Below are 20,467 nucleotides of genomic sequence, written 5' to 3' on the forward strand. Positions count from 1 at the left end.
TAAAATCTAAAGGGTGACTATGTTAAAAGGCAATCTTAATTTGCCATTGCAGAAAGAACGGGAAAAAATCCTGGAGTATAAGCGTCAGGTGCAGAACTTGGTGAACAAGTCCAAGAAGATCGTCCAGCTGAAACCTCGGAACCCAGACTACAGAAGCAACAAGCCCATCATCCTCAGGGCTCTTTGTGACTACAAACAAGACCAGGTATGCACTCGGTGCCTCAGCATGACCCAGTCAAGTTTCCTTTTTGCACATCAGGAGTACTGGCAATCAGAGAGCCAAATATAATCTAGGTTTCAGTAAGCACCATAGTAAATGGTTTTATTTTTGTTTTTCTTTTATGTACAAAGAAATGTATTGACCAAGGGCTCAAGTAGAAAGAAAATGTTTTGGAAAGATTGATGGCAACATATGTACAAGTGTGTTTAATATTACGGAATAATGGATGGTTATAAGATTTGGAAGAGCCCCCCGATAAAATGATTAAAAAAAAAGAAATGTGTTGAACAAATAAAATGCTGCCGCATCACGGAGTATTGCATATTTAGCTGTCGATAGTTAAAGACAATAGTATTTGTAAAACCAACTCACATTATTTTTTAAGGCTTAACTATGTCTTTCTTCTATGTGCAACTTTTTTTTTAGTTCATACAGGGCTTCTTGTAATATCAAAAAGTTAATTGCCTTTCACATCTTTACATTTCTGCTATAAAACATGTGAAAAGTGGAATCCTAAAGGAGGGTGGCAAAACTTGCATGGTAATTGAGCCCGTCTTTTCAAGCTTGGGGCTTAAGAATTTTAAGAGCAAAGCAATCAGACAAGTGACCCCAGGCCATTGAATCTAATATATAAAACATGAACTCACAGAATAGAAACACTTTGGGGGTGGGTTTTGCTTTACAAAAGGGCTTCTCACTTTACTAATGGATTTTCCAGGCTTCCTTCGAAACATGCGACCCGATTCCCTGGAGATTTCCTTTACTTTATGCTCCGCTTCTAGGCTCCCATGTATGTTTGAAAAGGAAGGCACTTCAGCATCCTTGAGTAGTGTGCGAATCAGCACCATTTGAGAAAAAAAAAGGCCATTTCTCTCCCGTCTCAGATAGCTTTCACATTTGCTTCTGTCTGAATATGAAGGTCCACATACACTTAAAGCCCCGTCGGGTGCACCTTGCCTTGCAGAAAATCGTGCACAAAGGGGACGAGTGCATCTTAAAGGACAACAATGAGCGCAGCAAGTGGTACGTGACAGGCCCGGGAGGCGTCGACATGCTGGTTCCTTCTGTGGGCCTGATTATCCCGCCTCCAAACCCACTGGCCGTCGATCTTTCTTGCAAGTAAGTTGTCAAAGATCCCAGTAGCTGTGGCATGAATGGGGGGACGATCAAAAGGGCAAATGCATCTATACGAGACGTAGACAAACTGTACCTTATCTTAGTCACTGTTGAACCAAGGTCTCAGGTTGCCAAGAAAGCCATGGCAGGTGCTGGTGGGAATAATGCTTTGCTCCCCCAGATAAGAGACTGAGCAAGGTCAGCTTCCGTACTGGAGTGGCCCCGGGTCTCAGTCAGCCCAACATGCACCTCCCTAAAAGGAACCTGGCGACAGGCACCTACTTTGTCCTTCAATTTTAAGTTGGAGATATTATAGTTAGTACTGGATGATTACAAAAGGGCTGAATAATACCCATTTGTTTCGAATGTATTTCTTTGACATTTTTTCTTCCTAGAAAATCAATAACTTTGCATTTAGTCGCAGATACATGGCTTCCCTGTAGATATTTGCTTGTCAGTAGATGGAGCATCCATTTTAACAGTTGCCTGTGCATCTTCTTTTACTGGGGACCTGTTCAACCATGTACAGGAGTCCGGAGAATAACATGGTGATTCTCTATGTACTCCTTAGCAAGCTTCAGCCAGCAGCATCCATCTACGGAGATTGACCATTGCCAATTAAAATGCTGCTGGCAAGCAAAATCGCCGCCGTAAAGAAGCATACTGTATATTATCACTGAAATGATTTGAACGGTCTATGCCAGTGTTTCCCAAAGCAGATTATACCAACCCCCAAACAATCTGGAATGTGTGTGTGTTAGGAGTGGAGTGGGGGTGGGGGTGGGGAGCAAAAGCAGATATCTATACTTTATCCTGAGTTATAGGCTGTCATACTAAGGTTTTTCCATTGCCAAGAGGGGGCTGAATAATGTTTTTTTGGTTTTGTTCTGTTTTTGGTTGGGTTTGTTTCAGAAAAAGGGGTGGTAGGCCAAATACATTTGGGAATCTGTGATCTACACTAAATGTAGACCATTGGGAATGTGCTTCGAGAGAGAGAACTAATCTAACATCCATTGGAATACTGAATGTTTGGAAAATTGAAGGCGCGCCTGTGACTGCTGTGTTAGTTACGATTGTGTGGTGCTTGCCTGTCTAGTAGCCATTGCCTTTGCTTTGCTCCTCCCAGGATTGAGCAGTACTACGAAGCCATCTTGGCCCTATGGAACCAGCTCTACATCAACATGAAGAGCCTGGTGTCCTGGCACTACTGCATGATTGACATCGAGAAAATCAGGGCTATGACCATCGCCAAGGTAAGTCCTGCTGACCCCCAGGCTGCTGGGAGGGGGAGGGGTGCCTAAGTGCTCCCTCAGTGGCAGTTTCTAACAGGCCGGTCCTCCAGCGGCTCGCAAGCTTCTGTTTCATCAGTAAGTCATCACCCGCTTCCTTAGAGGCGCTGCTCCCCCTAGTGTAGAAGGGGAGGAATGACAAGCTGACACACTCATTAAAGTGGCCTGACAAATTGAAAGTACATACGGAAATGGCGTGGGATGTAATAGTAGGTTGTAAAGGATCTAATGAATATCAGTTGGGGTGGACTGCTTAGAGGAATACCCACAGCATTGGTCACCTGGAATCAGCAATTTTCACATTGCGATCTGAGGACTCCCAGATGGGGGCATATTTCAGAGGGCAAGAATGGAAGTGCAGGACAGGCACAGAAGGAGAAGGCTTTAGAAAGCCCTTCCTGGTCAGAGCAGTGGTGCTGTGCTCTGCTTTACACCTGTGGCTTTGGAGTAAATGCTCCTTTTGAAGGTAGTTCGGTAGAAAATCAAATTACTAACCGACGCTGCTATGGTTCTTAGGACCAATTATAAAAAGAAAGTAAGAAGCTGAACCCTAACAGACTTAAAACAAGGAGTAAATTTATAGACAAAACACTTGCCATTTCAACCATGATCCCAGTGACCTTAATGTCGTGACTTCAGGTTCTTCATGGTTCCAGGTGTCAACCGTAAGCTTTCCTGATTTTCTGTCACCTGTCACAGAAGCTCAGAGTCTCCTACCTGAAAGGCTTTTGTGTCTTCTTCGACACATCCCCAAAGCTGGCTCAAGTCTCCTCTGGAAGGGTGGGGCATTTTTGAGCAGCCGCTTCTTGGAATAACCGTGGGGCAGTCATAAATCACGTTTGTCCAATTCACTTTTCAGCTGAAAACGATGCGCCAGGAGGATTACATGAAAACCATCTCTGACCTTGAGTTACATTACCAAGAGTTCATCCGAAACAGCCAAGGCTCAGAGATGTTCGGGGATGATGACAAGAGAAACATCCAGACTCAGTTCACAGATGCTCAGAAGCACTACCAGACCTTGGTCATCCAGCTGCCCGGTCACCCCCACCACCAGACAGGTGGGCTCTGGCACTTTCCTCTTGGCGTCTGTAGTTTTTAAAGTACTTGTATAAAGCTCTTTCTACAGCCGTTTTTTTTTTTTTAAGGAAATAGATCACAAGTTACTGACATACTAAAATTTCAGAATGAGATCAAATGGAGTGGCATAGTTTTTCCTGTTGAAAGACCAACATAGAAGAAAGCATTTTCCAGTTTAACATTTTGCTACACGTGCCGTTTGGGACATTAATCACATGAAACCTCATTACCACTCTCTGTTGCCTAATTTTTCATCACCACAAGTAGGAATTCAGCACTTCCTAAACAATGGCCGCCCCTTCCCCTTACTTTGGTCTCTATACATTTGTCTATTCTGTTTCATAGGCATGGGATTATGCAATCTATTTCGTTTTGGGATTGACTTAACTTGATGTCGACCGATTTGTATGCAGTGTGCCTGTTTTGCGGGGCCTTGCCCACATACAGCTCTGACTTGTGTGACCATGACATCTGTTTACAGTAACAACAACTGAAATCACTCATCTGGGTTCCTGCCAAGACGCCAACCATAAGAATGTGATCGAAATCAACCGAGAGACTGACAAGCAGGAGACGTGGATCCTGATGGAGCTGCAGAAGATCCGCCAGCAGATGGAGCATTGTGAGGGCCGGATGTGGCTGAAAAACACCCTCCTGGCCGACCAAGGGTCTTCACACCACATCACGGTGAAAATAAATGAACTGAAGGTGGGTAGTGCCGGGTATTTTGCCAGACTCAAGGTGGACCTGTGGTTATCTGTGAACTGATCTTTGACTTCCTGGTCTAAATATCCAAGGGCAAAACTTTAATTTTAAAGAAATTTCCTCTTTTTTTTTGTAACTCTCAGCTTTGAGGGAGCATCAAAAGTTTGTGGGGGGAAAAACGGGATGTCAAGATAACAGATGTTCCCACTAATGTTTTGAAGCCTTTTTGTACTTCCAGATTCATGGGGGGTTAGCAGACTGTGTATTAAATCCCCTTTGTTGCTGGTTGGTGGGTGGGAGAGTCGAGCTACAGCGTTTTTGTTTTGCCATCTGTCCGGAACACGTCTGTGATACGGGTACACAAGAAGTTGACATGGTGAGATACGATAGGGTAAAATCTCACAGCCATTGAAGAATCGTGACTACGGGCCAAACTGTTCAACTTGTAACTCGGGGATCTTTTCTGCTCCACCTGCCCTGGGCATGGAATTAGAATGCCCACGACGTACATACATACTGCAGGAAAGGGTCATGCTTGCACAGTCACTAAGAAAGCCTACCTGGAGAAGGAAAAGAAAGGGCACCGTCTCTTTGTGGAGTTCTTTTCATTGACTTTGCTAATTGTGATAAAGCAGACACCTGAAAATTGGCATTTTAGCATGTGCATTGCTGTGGCCTTAATTATAGTCACAGTGCTGTGCAACCATCTATTTCCCAAATTTTTCCCATTACCCCAAACAGAACTGTGTATGCCTTCCATAACTCCCCAGTCCCTCCACTCCCCGTGCTAGGTAACCACTTGTTTTATTTCTGTACTGTTATCTTTGCTTCCTAACCCACGCCTTGCTGCGGTCGCGTCCCTTCTGACTCAGAGCAACCCTACCGATGGAGTAGAACTGCCTCACGTTTCCAAGGCTGGCAGCTTTCCAAAGCCAGACTGCCTCATCTTTCTGCCGTGGCTTCGAACACTGCACTGGCACGCTTCCTTGGATTCTAGCTCTGTAGTAGAAGTCGGATCGTACATAGTTTTTGTTCTTCTCTATTTGGCTTCTTTCACTTGGCACGTGTTCAGGGTTCAGCCATACCCTAGCATGTAGCGACACTTTATTTTTCTTTGTGACCCAGTGCTGTCCTGCTCCCTGACACTGAGTGGATTCAGATGCATAGGGCTCCTATGAGACCCTATCTGATGAGCTAGAACCACCCCTGGGAGTTTCTGAGACTGTAACTCTTTGGGGGACGTAGAAAGCCTCATCTTTCACCTATGGAATGGCTGGTGGTTTCAAACTGCTAACTTTGTGGTTAGCAGTCCAATGTATAACCACTACGTCACCATAGAACTAGAATGCTCCTTCGAAGCAAGGGTGTTGAGACTTCGGCTCAAATCCTTTGAACATGTTATCCAGGAGAGACCAGTTCGTGGAGAAGAACATCGTGTCTGGTCAAGTGGAGGGGCGGTGAACTAGAGGAAGGGCCTTGTGTTAGACAGGGTTCTCTAGAGAGATAAAACCAAATTGCTGATAATTTAATATATTTATTTATAAAGATAAGTAGATATGTAACAAGGAATGAACTGTTAAATCATATACAGTTAAATATATAATACAAGAAAGAAACAGTTAAATTATAAAACACTACAAATGGCTCAATCCAACTCACTGCCGTGAGAGAGATGTGAGAGACTAGCAGTACTTCCAGTCCGATCTGCTGCCAGATCTTCCTCTATTTATAGAGAGAGCTAGGCTATGTCAGCACAGCAGCCAATCAGAAGGCAGGTCACCCACTGCCAGCCAGGTCACCAACTGCCAGTCCCCAGCTCCAGCGATGTCTTAAAGGGACCTCAACTTACAGCGACACAGTCCATAGGCTAGAGGTCCCACAGGTAGTGTAGCCTTTAAATTGAGGCACAGGACAAGCAAGGCAGCCGCACACTGGTCCGATGATCAAAGAGTGAGAGACAAGAAAGGTGAGACTTACCAAGGCATTTATCTCTCTGCCCTTCAGTTAATCCCACTTGTGTTTATCGGCCAGGCTGGCACAATAAACTATTTCAGGCCTCAATGAGATGGATGGACACAGCGGCTGCAACCATGGTCCCAAACATAAGAACAGGTGCGACGATGGCACAGGACTTAGTGGTCCTCTGTTGTCCATAGTGTTGCTATAGGCTGGAATCGATTCGATGGCCCCTAACAACAACAGCAATCTTGCAATGTATGGATCTGTAACATATTTTGTTTACCCATTTATCTGTGGGCAGATGCTTGGGTTGCTACCACCTCTTCGCTATTGTGATTAATGCGGCAATGAAACCGGTTGACAAGTCCCTATTTTCAATACTGGGATTTTTAAAGGCAACATGGTGATAAAGAATCGTACTGCATAAATCAGTAAAACTTGCCCTTTTTTTCTGACAGGGCGTGCAGCACGACTCACAAGCAATTGCTGAAGTTCTCAACCAGCTTAAAGATAGGCTAGCTAACTTCAGAGGTTCTGAAAAATTTTGCTACTTACAGAATGAAGTGTTTGGACTATTTCAGAAACTGGAAAATATCAATGGTGTGACCGATGGCTACTTAAATAGGTAAGCACAATGAATGCGAATGAGATCATTTGCTTTTGTCACTCCGCAGTTTCTCCAATTTAACTGGCTTCAGATGCTTAGTTGAATCCAACCCTTGGTTTCATTTCTCTTCTTCCTGGAGGCTCACTTACATCTTTCTTTAGTTTGACAGTGTCCTCTAGCTTAAGGTATTTACCCCACCATTTGAAAACGCATGCATCTTAGAAGAGGGTTATACGTTCAAGGATAGAATTTAGAATTTTTAAGTGAAGGTGGTTTGAATCATGATAGGAAAAAAAAAAAGAAATGACCACTCTGTTAGCTTGTAAGTTGACCAAACAACTGTGTTTTCCTGTTCTTCCAGACCATTACTTGTTCATGACCTAAGTCTGTTACCAGCAGTTTCACTTCCTTTGCTCTTTTAGCTTATGCACTGTGAGAGCACTCCTGCAGGCTCTCCTCCAGGCAGAGGACATGCTGAAGGTGTACGAAGCCAGACTCACAGAAGAGGAAACCGTCTGCCTGGACCTGGATAAAGTGGAAGCCTACCGCTGTGGTCTCAAGGTAACTAGAAAGGTTACCTAACAGTGTCCCGATTGACAAGAAATACAAGAGGCTTCAATACCCCAGAAGACAATCTCCTTGGATCTTCATGAACGTAGAGGGATCTTGGCTCTGAATGGCCACATACGATTGGTATTGCTCATTCTTCCCAGAGCAAGAACTATGAAAAAGAGTCCCCTTAGTGAGATTGGGCTTGAGAATGCATAAATTGGTTTTCATACCCTAGGATTTCCCAAAACCTTTCATGTGTTCATCTCTCTTGTATTTATTCGAGAGAGGAAGGTGATACCTTTTCCAGATTGACACCCCGAGTCCCTTTTACAAAGGGTAGCGTAAGAGGCTGCATCAGGGAGGCAAATATTGGAAAATGTAATTAATAAAAAAAGTACCTGGAGTGATTGTTATCACCTAAAAATAAAGATATTCCAAGAGTGTCCCGAACTTTTTTTTCAGGGACTCACGTAAGATGAGCGAAAAGATTAGATTACTCTGTGCTGACTGAACTTCTCTTGCAGAAAATAAAAAATGACCTGAACCTGAAGAAGTCCCTCTTGGCCACCATGAAGACAGAACTGCAGAAAGCCCAGCAGATCCACTCCCAAACTTCCCAGCAGTACCCACTCTATGATTTGGATCTCGGGAAGTTTAGTGAAAAAGTCACACAGCTGACTGATCGCTGGCAAAGAATCGATAAACAGATAGATTACAGGTGAGCCAACCTCCTCTCATCTCTTGTTATCCATTGGCTGTTCCCAAGGTAATGGTACTTGGAGTGGTTTGGTTTATGTATGAGTTAGGCATAATAAAGAGTCCCTAGGCAACAGCTAACATGCCCAGCTGCTAATGTGCTCGGGTTGGCAGTTTGAGTCCACTCAGAGGCCTCTCAGAAGCAGGGCCGGGTGATCAACTTTTACTCCTAACACACCTGTGGTTGCTATGGGTTGGAGTGAATTTAGCAGCTGAACAAGTAGTTTTACTGGTGGGCATAATGGACACTCCTTTCAGGGACCAAGTATAATAAAAGTTATTGATATGGAAAGAGAGTGCATCACAGTAGCCACATCTGAACCCACATGTGCCAGTGCCATCCTGATTCATAGAGAAACAGCGCAAGTCACCTGGTGTGCTTTATGTACCATGCTAACTGTTGTGTGGAAGAAGAGATGCCATGAGTGAGTGTGGTCCAAAGTTCATGAAGATTACATTTTATTGAAAAAGAAATGCCTTACAGCAAATGAGAGCTTTGGAAATTCTCCCAAATTGCCTCAGTTGTAGTCCATTTTATTAATAGTCCATTTTAGAAGGTCACTTTACTGAGCTGTAAGTCTCATAGCATGCCATTTTCCCAGGTGATGCATATAATTCAGTGGTTTTTACTATAGCTGCAGAACTGTGAAAACATCACCACCATATATTTTAGCTAATATTTAGAACACAGTATATTTTAGAACATTTTTGTCTCCCCCAAATAAATTCTGTACCCATTCCAGTCACTGCTCATGATCTTACCCCACCCCCACCCCGACCCCACCCACCCCCAGCCTCAGACAACCACTAATCTACTTTCTGCCTCTCTGGATTTACCGATTCTGAACAATTCATGTAAACAGAATCATACTATGTGGTCTTTTGTGCCTGGCCTCTTTCACATAGAGTCATGTTGATTCGTGTTTAGCACGCATGCATACCTTTCCCTTTGATATTTGAGGAATACTCCTTTTGTAGAGAGATCACATTTTATGATATCTTTTATCTGCTGATGGACATTGGAGTTGTTTCCCCTTTTTGACTCTCAAGAGACACACCACTATGAACATCTGTGTACAGGATTTGTGTGGATGAATGCTTGGGTTTTCTTGGGGACATAACCAGCAAGGGACTTGCTGGGTCATATATTTCTTCTATGTTAATAGATCTTGAGGAGTAATAACCGTGTCTCCTAGTCTTGTTCTTTTATCATATCTCCTTTTCCCTAGATTATGGGACCTGGAGAAACAAATCAAACAACTGAGGAACTACCGCGACAACTACCAGGCTTTCTGCAAGTGGCTCTATGATGCCAAACGTCGCCAGGATTCCTTAGAATCCATGAAATTCAGTGATTCTAACACTGTCATGAGATTTTTGAATGAGCAGAAGGTACATAGCTGTTTTGAGACTAATTTGGTGTATATGATGTTTTCCTCTGGCTTTCAAAGAGGAAGTAATGGGTGGAAATAATTACTTAATATTATTAGTACATCTTATAAATGCTTAAAGAATGCTCAGAGGAAGAACAATTGTGTTATTTCCAAAGATTCGCATTACGAACTTAGAAACAATGCAATGTTGTTCCTCTCGTGCTATTGTAAAGTATCTTTACAATGAAAGTTAGCTCGATAATAAGAAGTTGAAGGTCTTTTTTATCTTTTCTGAATGAAAAAAAAAGCTTAATGTTTTTAGTTACTGTTTAACTGCAAAATCATGATGTCAGCCTAGGCAGTCATAAACAGAAGAAAACAAGCATGGTTTAAAAGTGAAATGGTGTTCATTTTACAATACTCAAATGCCAACATTTGTGTCTATTTCATGTCTGTGTAGAACTTGCACAATGAAATATGTGGCAAACGGGACAAATCAGAAGAGGTACACAAAATTGCTGAACTCTGTGCGAATTCAATTAAGGTAGGTTGGTTTCAAAAGCCATTGTCATTTTATCAAGACAGGTAGTAGCTACGTCTTGACTGATTTCACTCTGAATCTTATCACCTCCTTGAGACTAGTAATTATGGGTTTTCCATGTTTTCTCCTGATCAAATGATAAAAGTTTACCCAGTAATTTCCATACATTCATTACCCATTGGTAATATCTGAGGTAGTGGAGAGTCTATTTTCTTTCAACCCAGTAAACATACGTTAAGCTACTTTGACACTAACAGTTAATGGGAAAACCTTGAGGTTGGTCATCAGAAACCCAGCTTGCTTATTTTCTAAGTGCGGAATTGTAGCTGTCAGCGACTCCTTTTAAATCTAACAAGAATGTTTTTCTTGAACTCGTATAATTTCCAGGATTATGAGCTCCAGCTTGCATCATACACATCAGGACTGGAAACCCTACTGAACATTCCAATCAAGCGAACTATGGTTCAGTCCCCTTCTGGGGTGATTATGCAGGAGGTATTTATGTGTTTATGTATGTTACTGTGTATCCCTTAGAGTCTGCCTTCTCTTTTTTCCTGCCTCCTTCCCTCTCTTCCGACAGTCCCTGAAATTCATTCCTTGTTAGAGGATATTACTTTCAACTGCATCAACGGTGCATGGGAAAGGATATGTTGGGAAAGGCCCATCTCGTTGCTAATTGTGTTGTAAGGATCAGCATGAATCCAATTTCCACTTGGAATTGGATACAGTCCTCACCTTCCCACTTCTTGATCCTTGTATCCAAGTAAAATTATCTCATCTCTGTGCTGGGTTGGGAGTATTGGTTACAAATTCTAAATTTTCCACTCTCATCAGCTAGTTCTGTCTCGCATCCTATCCCTCGTCACCATGGGCTAGGTCAGAGCACAGCATTTAAAAGGACCCAGTCTCACCAAGTTCACAAGGTTAATCTACCATACTGACATGTTTTAACCAGAAAGGATGCAAAGAGACATCTAGATTAAAATACATAAATAGGGGTGAGGGGATAATCCCAGCATGGAACACCGTCACTCCCAGGGGATGCACTCTGCTCCACTCCAACCTGGAAGCTCCACTGAGCATCCATTTTCCAAATCCTTCTTGGCTTTACCACATGGCCATGATCAATTCCATCATGCCTTGAGGCACTGGGCTCAAAGTTCGCTCTTCGGAACCAAGAACAAAAAGCCAATTTGCTTTCTGTGCATCTCACAGATATCCACTCAGAAACTATTACTAGCAAGTGATGCCCCCACTGCTCAGTATGAGCCGTTGATAGGATGTGCTTTTCGGGAGCTCATCGGTGGCTAGCTAAACCTCTCCTTGATATACTCACGACTGCGTAAATTGGCCTGCAATGTTTAAATTTAGTGAGAGGGGTCTAAAAGTCAACAAAACAGGTTTCTAAAACACAACTTCTTTCCAAAGGGAAACAACCCAGCACCTTTCAGAGGATTTAAAGGAAACAGCCTAGAGCCAAGAGGGTGGAAAGTAATAGTTCTTTAAATTGCAGTTTATCTTACTATAGAGCATAAAAGCATTTATTTCAATTACATACATTGCACCTTATTTTGCTTTGGAAAATAAAATTAGTCAACTTGTTTGGTACTCCGTTTCCTCTCATATCTCTCCCTGTTGTTTTTCTCCAAGGCTGCAGACATTCATGCGCGATACATAGAACTGCTTACAAGGTCTGGAGATTATTACAGATTCCTAAGTGAGATGCTGAAGAGTTTGGAAGATCTGAAGGTAATTTATTACTTTATTTCTTTGGGTCATCCAGTATTAGAATAGAATACTTATTCTTTACACCTTATTTTAACATGGGTTTGAATGCACACCGGTGAAACTATCTTTTACCTAAACATTTAATAATAATACAGGGGTTTGTCCTATATTCCAGTACAGTATTCTAAGTGGACTTAAGCAACACTTGCAAAATTGCAGCTCTTCTATTGTGCCATAAAACAATAATTTTGTTTAATGTTTGAGCAAAGAATTTTCTTTAACCCTTCAAGAATAAGAATATCTTGGACTAGTTGAATTTGACTTTTTACTTTAGACTAGTTATTTAATTTACTCCTCTTTTCTAATTTACTCATTTTAAATGATTTAATTTACTCTTCTCTATATTTGAATCTATATGGAAACTCAGTTGATACTTTGAAATAAAGGGAAACAGTGTATAACATCAAAAGCTTTGGATCTCAGGGGGGAAAAAAATCACTTCATTTTTCAGATGAGGAAACAGAGACCAAAATATGATACTGTTATTTGCTAGGATAATATAGTTAATGAAATCATTATTGACAAGAATCCATATTCCTTAAATTTTTGCCAGAGTTTTTTCCCCCTCATAACAGAGTGTGTGTACGGTCGACTGTGTATATGTCCTTTGTGTGTGCAGTGTGGGGGTGTGTCCATATGTGTCACGTGTTTGGGTGAGTATGTATGGTGGGGGTTGTGTGTGTAATGAAGGCATTTATGTGTGTTTACAGGCGTGTCATGTGTAGGTTATGTGTTTGAGTGTGTTCTGACTGTTTGTAGGAAGAGAAATCAGGAGGCCCATTGCTCCGAGTGTGGAAAAGTACTGCTCTTTCTTGAAATGTGAGATGTTTCTCATTCAACAACATTTCTGGTCTTAATCCCACAGCTGAAAAATACCAAGATCGAAGTTTTGGAGGAGGAGCTCAGACTGGCCCGAGACGCCAACTCCGAAAACTGCAACAAGAACAAATTCCTGGACCAGAACCTGCAGAAATACCAGGCAGAGTGTTCCCAGTTCAAAGCCAAGCTTGTGAGCCTGGAGGAACTGAAGAGACAGGCCGAACTGGACGGGAAGTCGGCCAAGCAGAACCTTGACAAGTGCTACGGTCAAATCAAAGAGCTCAATGAGAAAATCACCAGACTCACCTACGAGATCGAAGACGAAAAGAGGAGGAGGAAGACCGTGGAGGATCGATTTGACCAACAGAAAAACGATTATGACCAGCTGCAGAAAGCCAGGCAGTGTGAAAAGGAAAACCTGGGCTGGCAAAAACTGGAGTCTGAAAAGGCCATCAAGGAGAAGGAGTACGAAATAGAGAGGTTGAGGGTTCTCCTGCAGGAGGAGGGCACCCGGAAGAGAGAATATGAGAATGAGCTGGCAAAGGTAAGAAACCACTATAATGAGGAGATGAGTAATTTAAGGAACAAGTATGAAACCGAGATTAACATTACGAAGACGACCATCAAAGAGATATCCATGCAAAAGGAGGACGATTCTAAAAACCTTAGGAACCAGCTCGAGAGACTCTCGAGGGAGAATCGGGATCTGAAGGACGAGATCGTCAGGCTGAACGACAGCATCCTGCAGACCACGGAGCAGCGCCGGAGGGCGGAGGAGAACGCGCTCCAGCAGAAGGCCTGTGGCTCAGAGATCTTGCAGAAGAAGCAGCATCTGGAGATAGAGCTCAAGCAGGTCATTCAGCAGCGCTCTGAGGACAATGCCAGGCACAAGCAGTCCCTGGAGGAGGCTGCCAAGACCATCCAGGACAAAAACAAGGAGATTGAGAGACTCAAAACGGAGTTTCAGGAGGAGGCCAAGCGCCGTTGGGAATACGAAACTGAACTGGCTAAGGTAAGGAACAGTTACGACGAGGAGATCATTAGTTTGAAAAACCAATTCGAGACGGAGATCAACATCACCAAGACCACCATCCACCAGCTCACCCTGCAGAAAGAAGACGACACCAGTGGCTACCGAGCCCAAGTCGACAAACTCACCAGAGAAAACAGGAGCTTGGCGGAGGAGATAAAGAGGCTCAAGACCACCCTCGCCCAGACCACAGACAGCCTGCGGAGGGTGGAGGAAAACGTGCTGCAGCAGAAGGCCGCGGGCTCGGAGATGTCGCAGAGGAAGCAGCAGCTGGAGCTGGAGCTGCGGCAGGTCACGCAGATGCGAAGCGAGGAGAGCGTGAAGTATAAGCAGTCTCTCGATGACGCTGCCAAAACCATCCAGGATAAAAACAGGGAGATCGAAAGATTAAAGCAGCTGGTGGAATCAGAGACGAAAGAGCGGGAATGCCTGCAAGATGCAAACACCAAACTGCAGCGGGTGCAGTATGACCTGCAGAAAGCCCACAGCAGCGCCGTGGAGTCCGTCAGCAAGCTGAAGGTCCAGGAGCAGGAGCTCACCCGCCTGAGAATTGACTACGAGAGGGTTTCCCAAGAGAGGACCGTGAAAGACCAGGATATCAGCAGATTCCAGAACTCGCTGAAAGACCTGCAGCTGCAGAAGCAGAGAGTGGAAGAGGAGCTGAACCGGCTCAAGAGGACGGCCTCCGAAGAGTCTAGCAAGAGGAAGAAGCTGGAGGACGAGCTAGAAGGCATGAGGAGGTCCCTGAAAGAGCAAGCCATCAAAGTCACCAACCTGACGCAGCAGCTGGAGCAGGCGTCCATCGTGAAGAAGAGGAGTGAGGATGACCTCCGCCAGCAGAGAGACGTGCTGGATGGCCACGTGAGGGACAAGCAGAAGACCCAGGAGGAGCTGAGGAGGCTGGCCTCGGAGCTTGAGGCCTTGAGGCGGCAGCTGCTTCAGGAACAAGAGAGCGTCAAACAGGCCCACTTGAGGAATGAGCACTTCCAGAAGGCGATCGAAGACAAAAGCCGGAGCTTAAATGAGAGCAAAATAGAAATCGAGCGGCTGCAGTCGCTCACGGAGAATCTCACCAAGGAGCACCTGATGCTGGAGGAGGAGCTGCGGAACCTGAGGCTGGAGTACGACGACCTGAGGCGGGGCCGCAGCGAGGCGGACTGCGACAAAAATGCCACCATCAACGACCTCAGGAGCCAGCTGCAAGTCAGCAACACCCGGACCCTGGAACTGCAGGGGCTGATTAACGATTTACAGAGAGAGAGGGAAAATTTGAGACAGGAAATTGAGAAATTCCAAAAGCAGGCATTAGAGGTACTCACAAATATTTGATCACGGCTTCCCTGTCTCTCAAATAATTCACTCCTTAATCACTCCCAATCACGCTCTTGCTACTTAGGTGCCTATTTATAGAGAGCTTCCTCTTTTTATTGCTGAACCTGCACATGTGATAATCCAGATCAGTCTTTAAATTAATCTGTGATAATCCTAACATGTGTGTAACCTCTGAGATCACTTCTGCTGAACAGTCCACTCTATTTTCTGGACAGCACCTCCTGTTTTACATTGGTGATGAGCCTTTTCCTAAATTAGAGCCAAACAATGAACAAAGCAGGTTTCTCTGCAATTCAGAAGCCACTTTTTCCTGCTTGCTTTGATGATTTTTTCCCCCTGCATGCATGATTCTGTTTTCTTTTCATTGTGGTCTTGATGTATATCTTTCTGTCTGACTTTAAAAAAATAACCTCTACATTTGACTTCTATAGACAATATTTGTGTGGGTCTGGGTTCGGGGTAGATATGCAAGGGGACTTCATTAAGTTTGTGGGGAAATGGAATGCAACGATAGTGAAACAATTCCACACACTTTTCCACTCTCATCGTATATTCATATGCTTATATGCTTGTATTGCTTTGTTAATCATGTTGGTGTAGGTGTAGCAGGTGAGCTGTAGGTAGAACAGATTTGAAGAAAATTCCCCATATTCTTTTGAACCACGATTAGCAAGTACAATAGGGTCATAACTTCTATTTCCTCTTATGGGAAAATAGAGTAAGTATGAAGCCAGTAATGAAAGTGGCAATAGACATCTATAGAACTTTTTCTTTGAATTTGGAAGCTGGCAACACAAAGGGACTTCAGAAAGTTTGTGGGAACTTCTATTATTTTTCCATTCTTCCATGAATTTTTTTGAGCCCCCTTATATATCCAGGGTAACCATAGAAAAGGAAATAAGCAAACTTTTTTTTTCCAGATAGAAGGAAAATGTTTCAATGAAGATAGTAATGTGATGTGATCAAAATATTTTTCTTTCCCTTTGAAATTGCAGGCATCTAACAGGATTCAGGAATCAAAAAGTCAGTGCACTCAAGTGGTGCAGGAACGAGAGAGCCTCCTGGTGAAAATCAAGGTCCTGGAACAAGACAAGGCCAGGCTGCAAAGGCTGGAGGATGAGCTGAACCGGGCCAAGGCAACGATGGAGTCGGAAAGCAGGGTTAAGCAGCGCCTTGAGTGTGAGAAGCAGCAGATCCAGAACGACCTAAATCAGTGGAAAACCCAATATTCCCGTAAGGAGGAGGCCATGAGGAAGATCGAATCAGAAAGGGAGAAGAGCGAGCGGGAGAAGAACAGCATGAGGAGCGAGATTGAGAGACTGCAGGCAGAGATCAAGAGGATTGAGGAGAGGTGCAAGCGCAAGTTGGAGGACTCGTCCAGGGATACGCAGTGCCAGCTGGAGACGGAGCGCTCCCGGCTCCAGCGAGAGATCGACAAGCTCCGACAGCGGCCCTATGGGTCCCATCGGGAGACCCAGACGGAGTACGAATGGACGGTGGACACCTCCAAGCTGGTGTTCGATGGACTGAGGAAGAAGGTGACAGCGATGCAGCTCTATGAGTGCCAACTGATTGACAAGACAACCCTGGACAAGCTGATGAAGGGGAAGAAGTCCGTGGAAGAAGTCACTTCTGAAATCCAGCCTTTCCTTCGGGGTGCCGGAGCGATTGCTGGAGCATCTGTCTCTCCTAAGGAAAAGTACTCATTGGTCGAGGCCAAGAGAAAGAAATTAATCAACCCAGAGTCCACCGTCATGCTTCTGGAGGCCCAGGCAGCCACTGGTGGGATCATCGATCCCCACAGAAACGAGAAGCTGACCGTTGACACTGCCATTGCCCGGGACCTCATTGAATTTGATGACCGACAGCAGATCTACACGGCAGAAAAAGCCATCATAGGCTTTGATGATCCATTTTCAGGCAAGACAGTATCTGTCTCTGAAGCTATCAAGAAAAATCTGATCGACAGAGAAACTGGAATGCGCCTGCTGGAAGCCCAGATCGCGTCTGGGGGCATTGTGGATCCTGTTAACAGTGTCTTTTTGCCAAAAGATGTAGCCTTGGCCCGTGGGCTGATCGATCGGGATTTGTATCGATCACTGAATGACCCCCGAGACAGTCAGAAAAACTTTATGGACCCGATCACCAAAAAGAAGGTCAGTTACATGCAGCTGAGGGAACGGTGCCGAATCGAGCCACACACGGGTCTGCTCTTGCTGTCTGTCCAGAAGAGAAGCATGTCCTTCCAAGGGATCAGACAGCCCGTGACCGTCACCGAACTAGTCGATTCTGGCATTCTGAGACCATCCACTGTCAATGAACTTGAGTCGGGGCAGATTTCTTATGATGAGGTTGGTGAGCGGATCAAGGATTTTCTCCAGGGTTCAAGCTGCATAGCTGGCATCTACAACGAGACCACGAAACAGAAGCTTGGCATCTATGAGGCCATGAAGATTGGCCTGGTCCGACCCGGCACTGCTCTGGAATTGCTCGAGGCCCAAGCTGCTACTGGCTTTATCGTGGACCCCGTTAGCAATCTGAGGTTACCTGTAGAAGAAGCCTACAAAAGAGGCCTCGTGGGCATTGAGTTTAAAGAGAAGCTCTTGTCTGCGGAACGAGCTGTCACCGGGTACAATGATCCTGAGACAGGGAGCATCATCTCCTTGTTCCAAGCCATGAACAAGGAGCTCATTGAAAAGGGCCACGGCATTCGCTTGTTGGAAGCACAGATCGCTACCGGGGGCATCATTGACCCGAAGGAGAGCCATCGCTTGCCTGTGGACATGGCCTACAAGAGGGGCTATTTCAACGAGGAGCTCAGCGAGATCCTCTCAGATCCCAGCGATGACACCAAGGGGTTTTTCGACCCCAATACCGAGGAAAACCTTACCTATCTGCAGCTGAAGGAAAGGTGCATCAAGGATGAGGAGACAGGGCTCTGTCTTCTTCCTCTGAAAGAGAAGAAGAAGCAGGTGCAGACGTCCCAGAAAAACACCCTCAGGAAGCGGAGAGTGGTCATCGTTGACCCCGAAACCAACAAGGAGATGTCCGTTCAGGAGGCCTACAAGAAGGGGCTGATCGATTACGAAACCTTCAAAGAACTGTGTGACCAGGAGTGCGAGTGGGAAGAGATCACCATCACCGGGTCGGACGGCTCGACCCGAGTGGTTCTGGTCGATAGGAAGACAGGTAGTCAGTACGACATTCAGGAGGCCATTGACAAGGGCCTCGTCGATCGGAAGTTCTTTGATCAGTACCGGTCTGGCAGCCTCAGTCTCACGCAGTTCGCTGACATGATCTCCCTGAAAAATGGCATGGGCAATAGCGGCAGCCTCGGTGGAGGCGTCAGTGATGAAGTGTTCAGCAGCTCGAGGCACGAGTCTGTAAGCAAGATCTCAACCATATCCAGCGTCCGGAATCTAACCATCCGGAGCAGCTCTCTGTCCGACCCCCTGGAAGAGAGCAGCCCCATTGCAGCCATCTTTGACACAGAAAACTTGGAAAAAATCTCCATTTCCGAAGGCATTGAGCGCGGCATTGTGGATAGCATCACAGGCCAGAGGCTTCTGGAAGCTCAGGCCTGCACGGGTGGCATCATCCACCCCACCACTGGTCAGAAGTTGTCACTCCAAGAGGCTGTCTCCCAGGGTCTGATTGACCAGGATATGGCCACCAGGCTGAAGCCTGCTCAGAAAGCCTTCATTGGCTTTGAAGGGGTGAAGGGGAAGAAGAAGATGTCGGCAGCAGAGGCCGTGAAAGAAAAATGGCTCCCCTATGAGGCAGGGCAGCGCTTCCTGGAGTTCCAGTACCTCACAGGAGGGCTGGTTGACCCAGAAGTGCACGGGAGGATAAGCAATGAGGAAGCCATCAGAAAGGGCTTCATCGACGGCCGAGCAGCTCAGAGGCTGCAAGACACCAACAGCTATGCCAAAATCCTGACCTGCCCCAAAACCAAGTTGAAAATATCCTACAAGGATGCTGTGAACCGCTCCATGGTAGAAGATATCACTGGGCTACGCCTTCTGGAAGCAGCCTCCGTTTCCTCCAAGGGCTTGCCCAGCCCTTATAATATGTCTTCTGCCCCAGGCTCTCGCTCCGGCTCTCGCTCCGGCTCTCGTTCCGGCTCTCGCTCCGGCTCTCGCAGTGGGTCCCGGAGGGGCAGTTTCGATGCAACAGGAAATTCTTCCTACTCTTATACTTACTCATTTAGCAGTAGCTCTATTGGGCATTAGTAAGTCAGTTGGAAATGGTTGCTACGCCTTGGCAGCTTTCATATGAATTTCACTTTATTAAATAATAACGAAAAGCTCAGTGCTTGCAGTAGGAATGATATAACCTTGCTTAAGAAACGGTAGTCATGCTTGAACTCAAATAGTAAAGGCTATTCTGGCTTTTAATCTTCTTAGACTTTCTTAAAACTAATGTAATACACCTTGGATGTAGTGTATCTGAAATGGTAATCAATTGTAAGGATAGCACAAATTGAATTTAGAATGTGTTTCCTCCTTTCTGAGGTTAGATTTTTGGACTAACTCTTCTTGAATTCTTTTTGGCATTTAATATAGATTTCTATTCTTAAGATAAAAATGGATAATTGATATTTCAGTCATTCTGTTTCTCACCTAAATGTTACCATATCTTTCGCTCACCCCTACCCACAAAATCACCCAAAACCAAGCATTTTGGAATGAGTCTCCCTTAGTTTCTGAATGTAGATTGTATAACACATGTACTATCAAATGTCCTTGTTTGGTTTGGTACTAATTTGACTGCATATGCATGATAGCTGCAATCTTTGCTTTGCTTGGTCAAAGCTTCCTGTTTATTTTGCTTGTCAGTTTCAGTGTACTTTTTAAAAGGTTGGCTATTCTGTCAATAAAGTTTTAGACTTTTGAAGTGTTTGTGGTGTGATTTAACAAGGTTGAAGCTTACATATTTGTCAGCAGCTTTTCTTTACTAAAACACAATAGCTTGTTTACCCAATACCCATTAAGAAACACTAGTAGAAAGCATTTAAGCTTTGGATTTTCCGTAGAATTCGTGTTGATTCTTTCAACCTACCTTGATCACTTTAGGAAAGAAGTCCATGGAAGCAGTCTAAGTCATTACCCAGTTCTAGTCAGGGTAAGTCAGAAAGTATTGCCACAAAAATCATAGAAACTTTTACTAAGAAGAAAGGTCAAAGTATAAAGCTCTTCTTTCTGACATAGCCTCCGCTTATATGCATATACCCCTGTGGGTGTTTCCAGCTCTCTAGTCTAACCCTTTCCTGAAGAGTTCTGCGCTCTTCCATTTACATT

The 20,467-nt window shown here is 44.7% G+C and overlaps 1 protein-coding gene across 1 annotated transcript in view; it reads left to right on the forward strand.

The window, feature by feature from the left end:
* LOC101642389 (desmoplakin) overlaps positions 1-20,063 on the forward strand; it is a 35,909-nt gene extending 15,846 nt beyond the window's left edge. The window contains exons 11-24 of the mRNA XM_004711653.4: positions 53-205; positions 1,185-1,339; positions 2,463-2,589; positions 3,485-3,686; positions 4,187-4,413; positions 6,828-6,994; positions 7,399-7,537; positions 8,053-8,246; positions 9,514-9,676; positions 10,118-10,201; positions 10,586-10,693; positions 11,849-11,947; positions 12,852-15,146; positions 16,163-20,063. Of these exons, the coding sequence (XP_004711710.2) occupies positions 53-205; positions 1,185-1,339; positions 2,463-2,589; positions 3,485-3,686; positions 4,187-4,413; positions 6,828-6,994; positions 7,399-7,537; positions 8,053-8,246; positions 9,514-9,676; positions 10,118-10,201; positions 10,586-10,693; positions 11,849-11,947; positions 12,852-15,146; positions 16,163-19,399 (7,350 nt within the window). The 3' untranslated portion in view covers positions 19,400-20,063. The remainder of the gene's footprint in view (positions 1-52; positions 206-1,184; positions 1,340-2,462; positions 2,590-3,484; positions 3,687-4,186; positions 4,414-6,827; positions 6,995-7,398; positions 7,538-8,052; positions 8,247-9,513; positions 9,677-10,117; positions 10,202-10,585; positions 10,694-11,848; positions 11,948-12,851; positions 15,147-16,162) is intronic.
* The last annotated feature ends 404 nt before the right edge of the window (positions 20,064-20,467 follow it).

The sequence above is a fragment of the Echinops telfairi genome, unplaced genomic scaffold (assembly GCF_000313985.2).
Source record: "Echinops telfairi isolate 266 unplaced genomic scaffold, ASM31398v2 ScPeMD7_655;HRSCAF=1070, whole genome shotgun sequence".
NCBI lineage: Eukaryota > Metazoa > Chordata > Mammalia > Afrosoricida > Tenrecidae > Echinops > Echinops telfairi.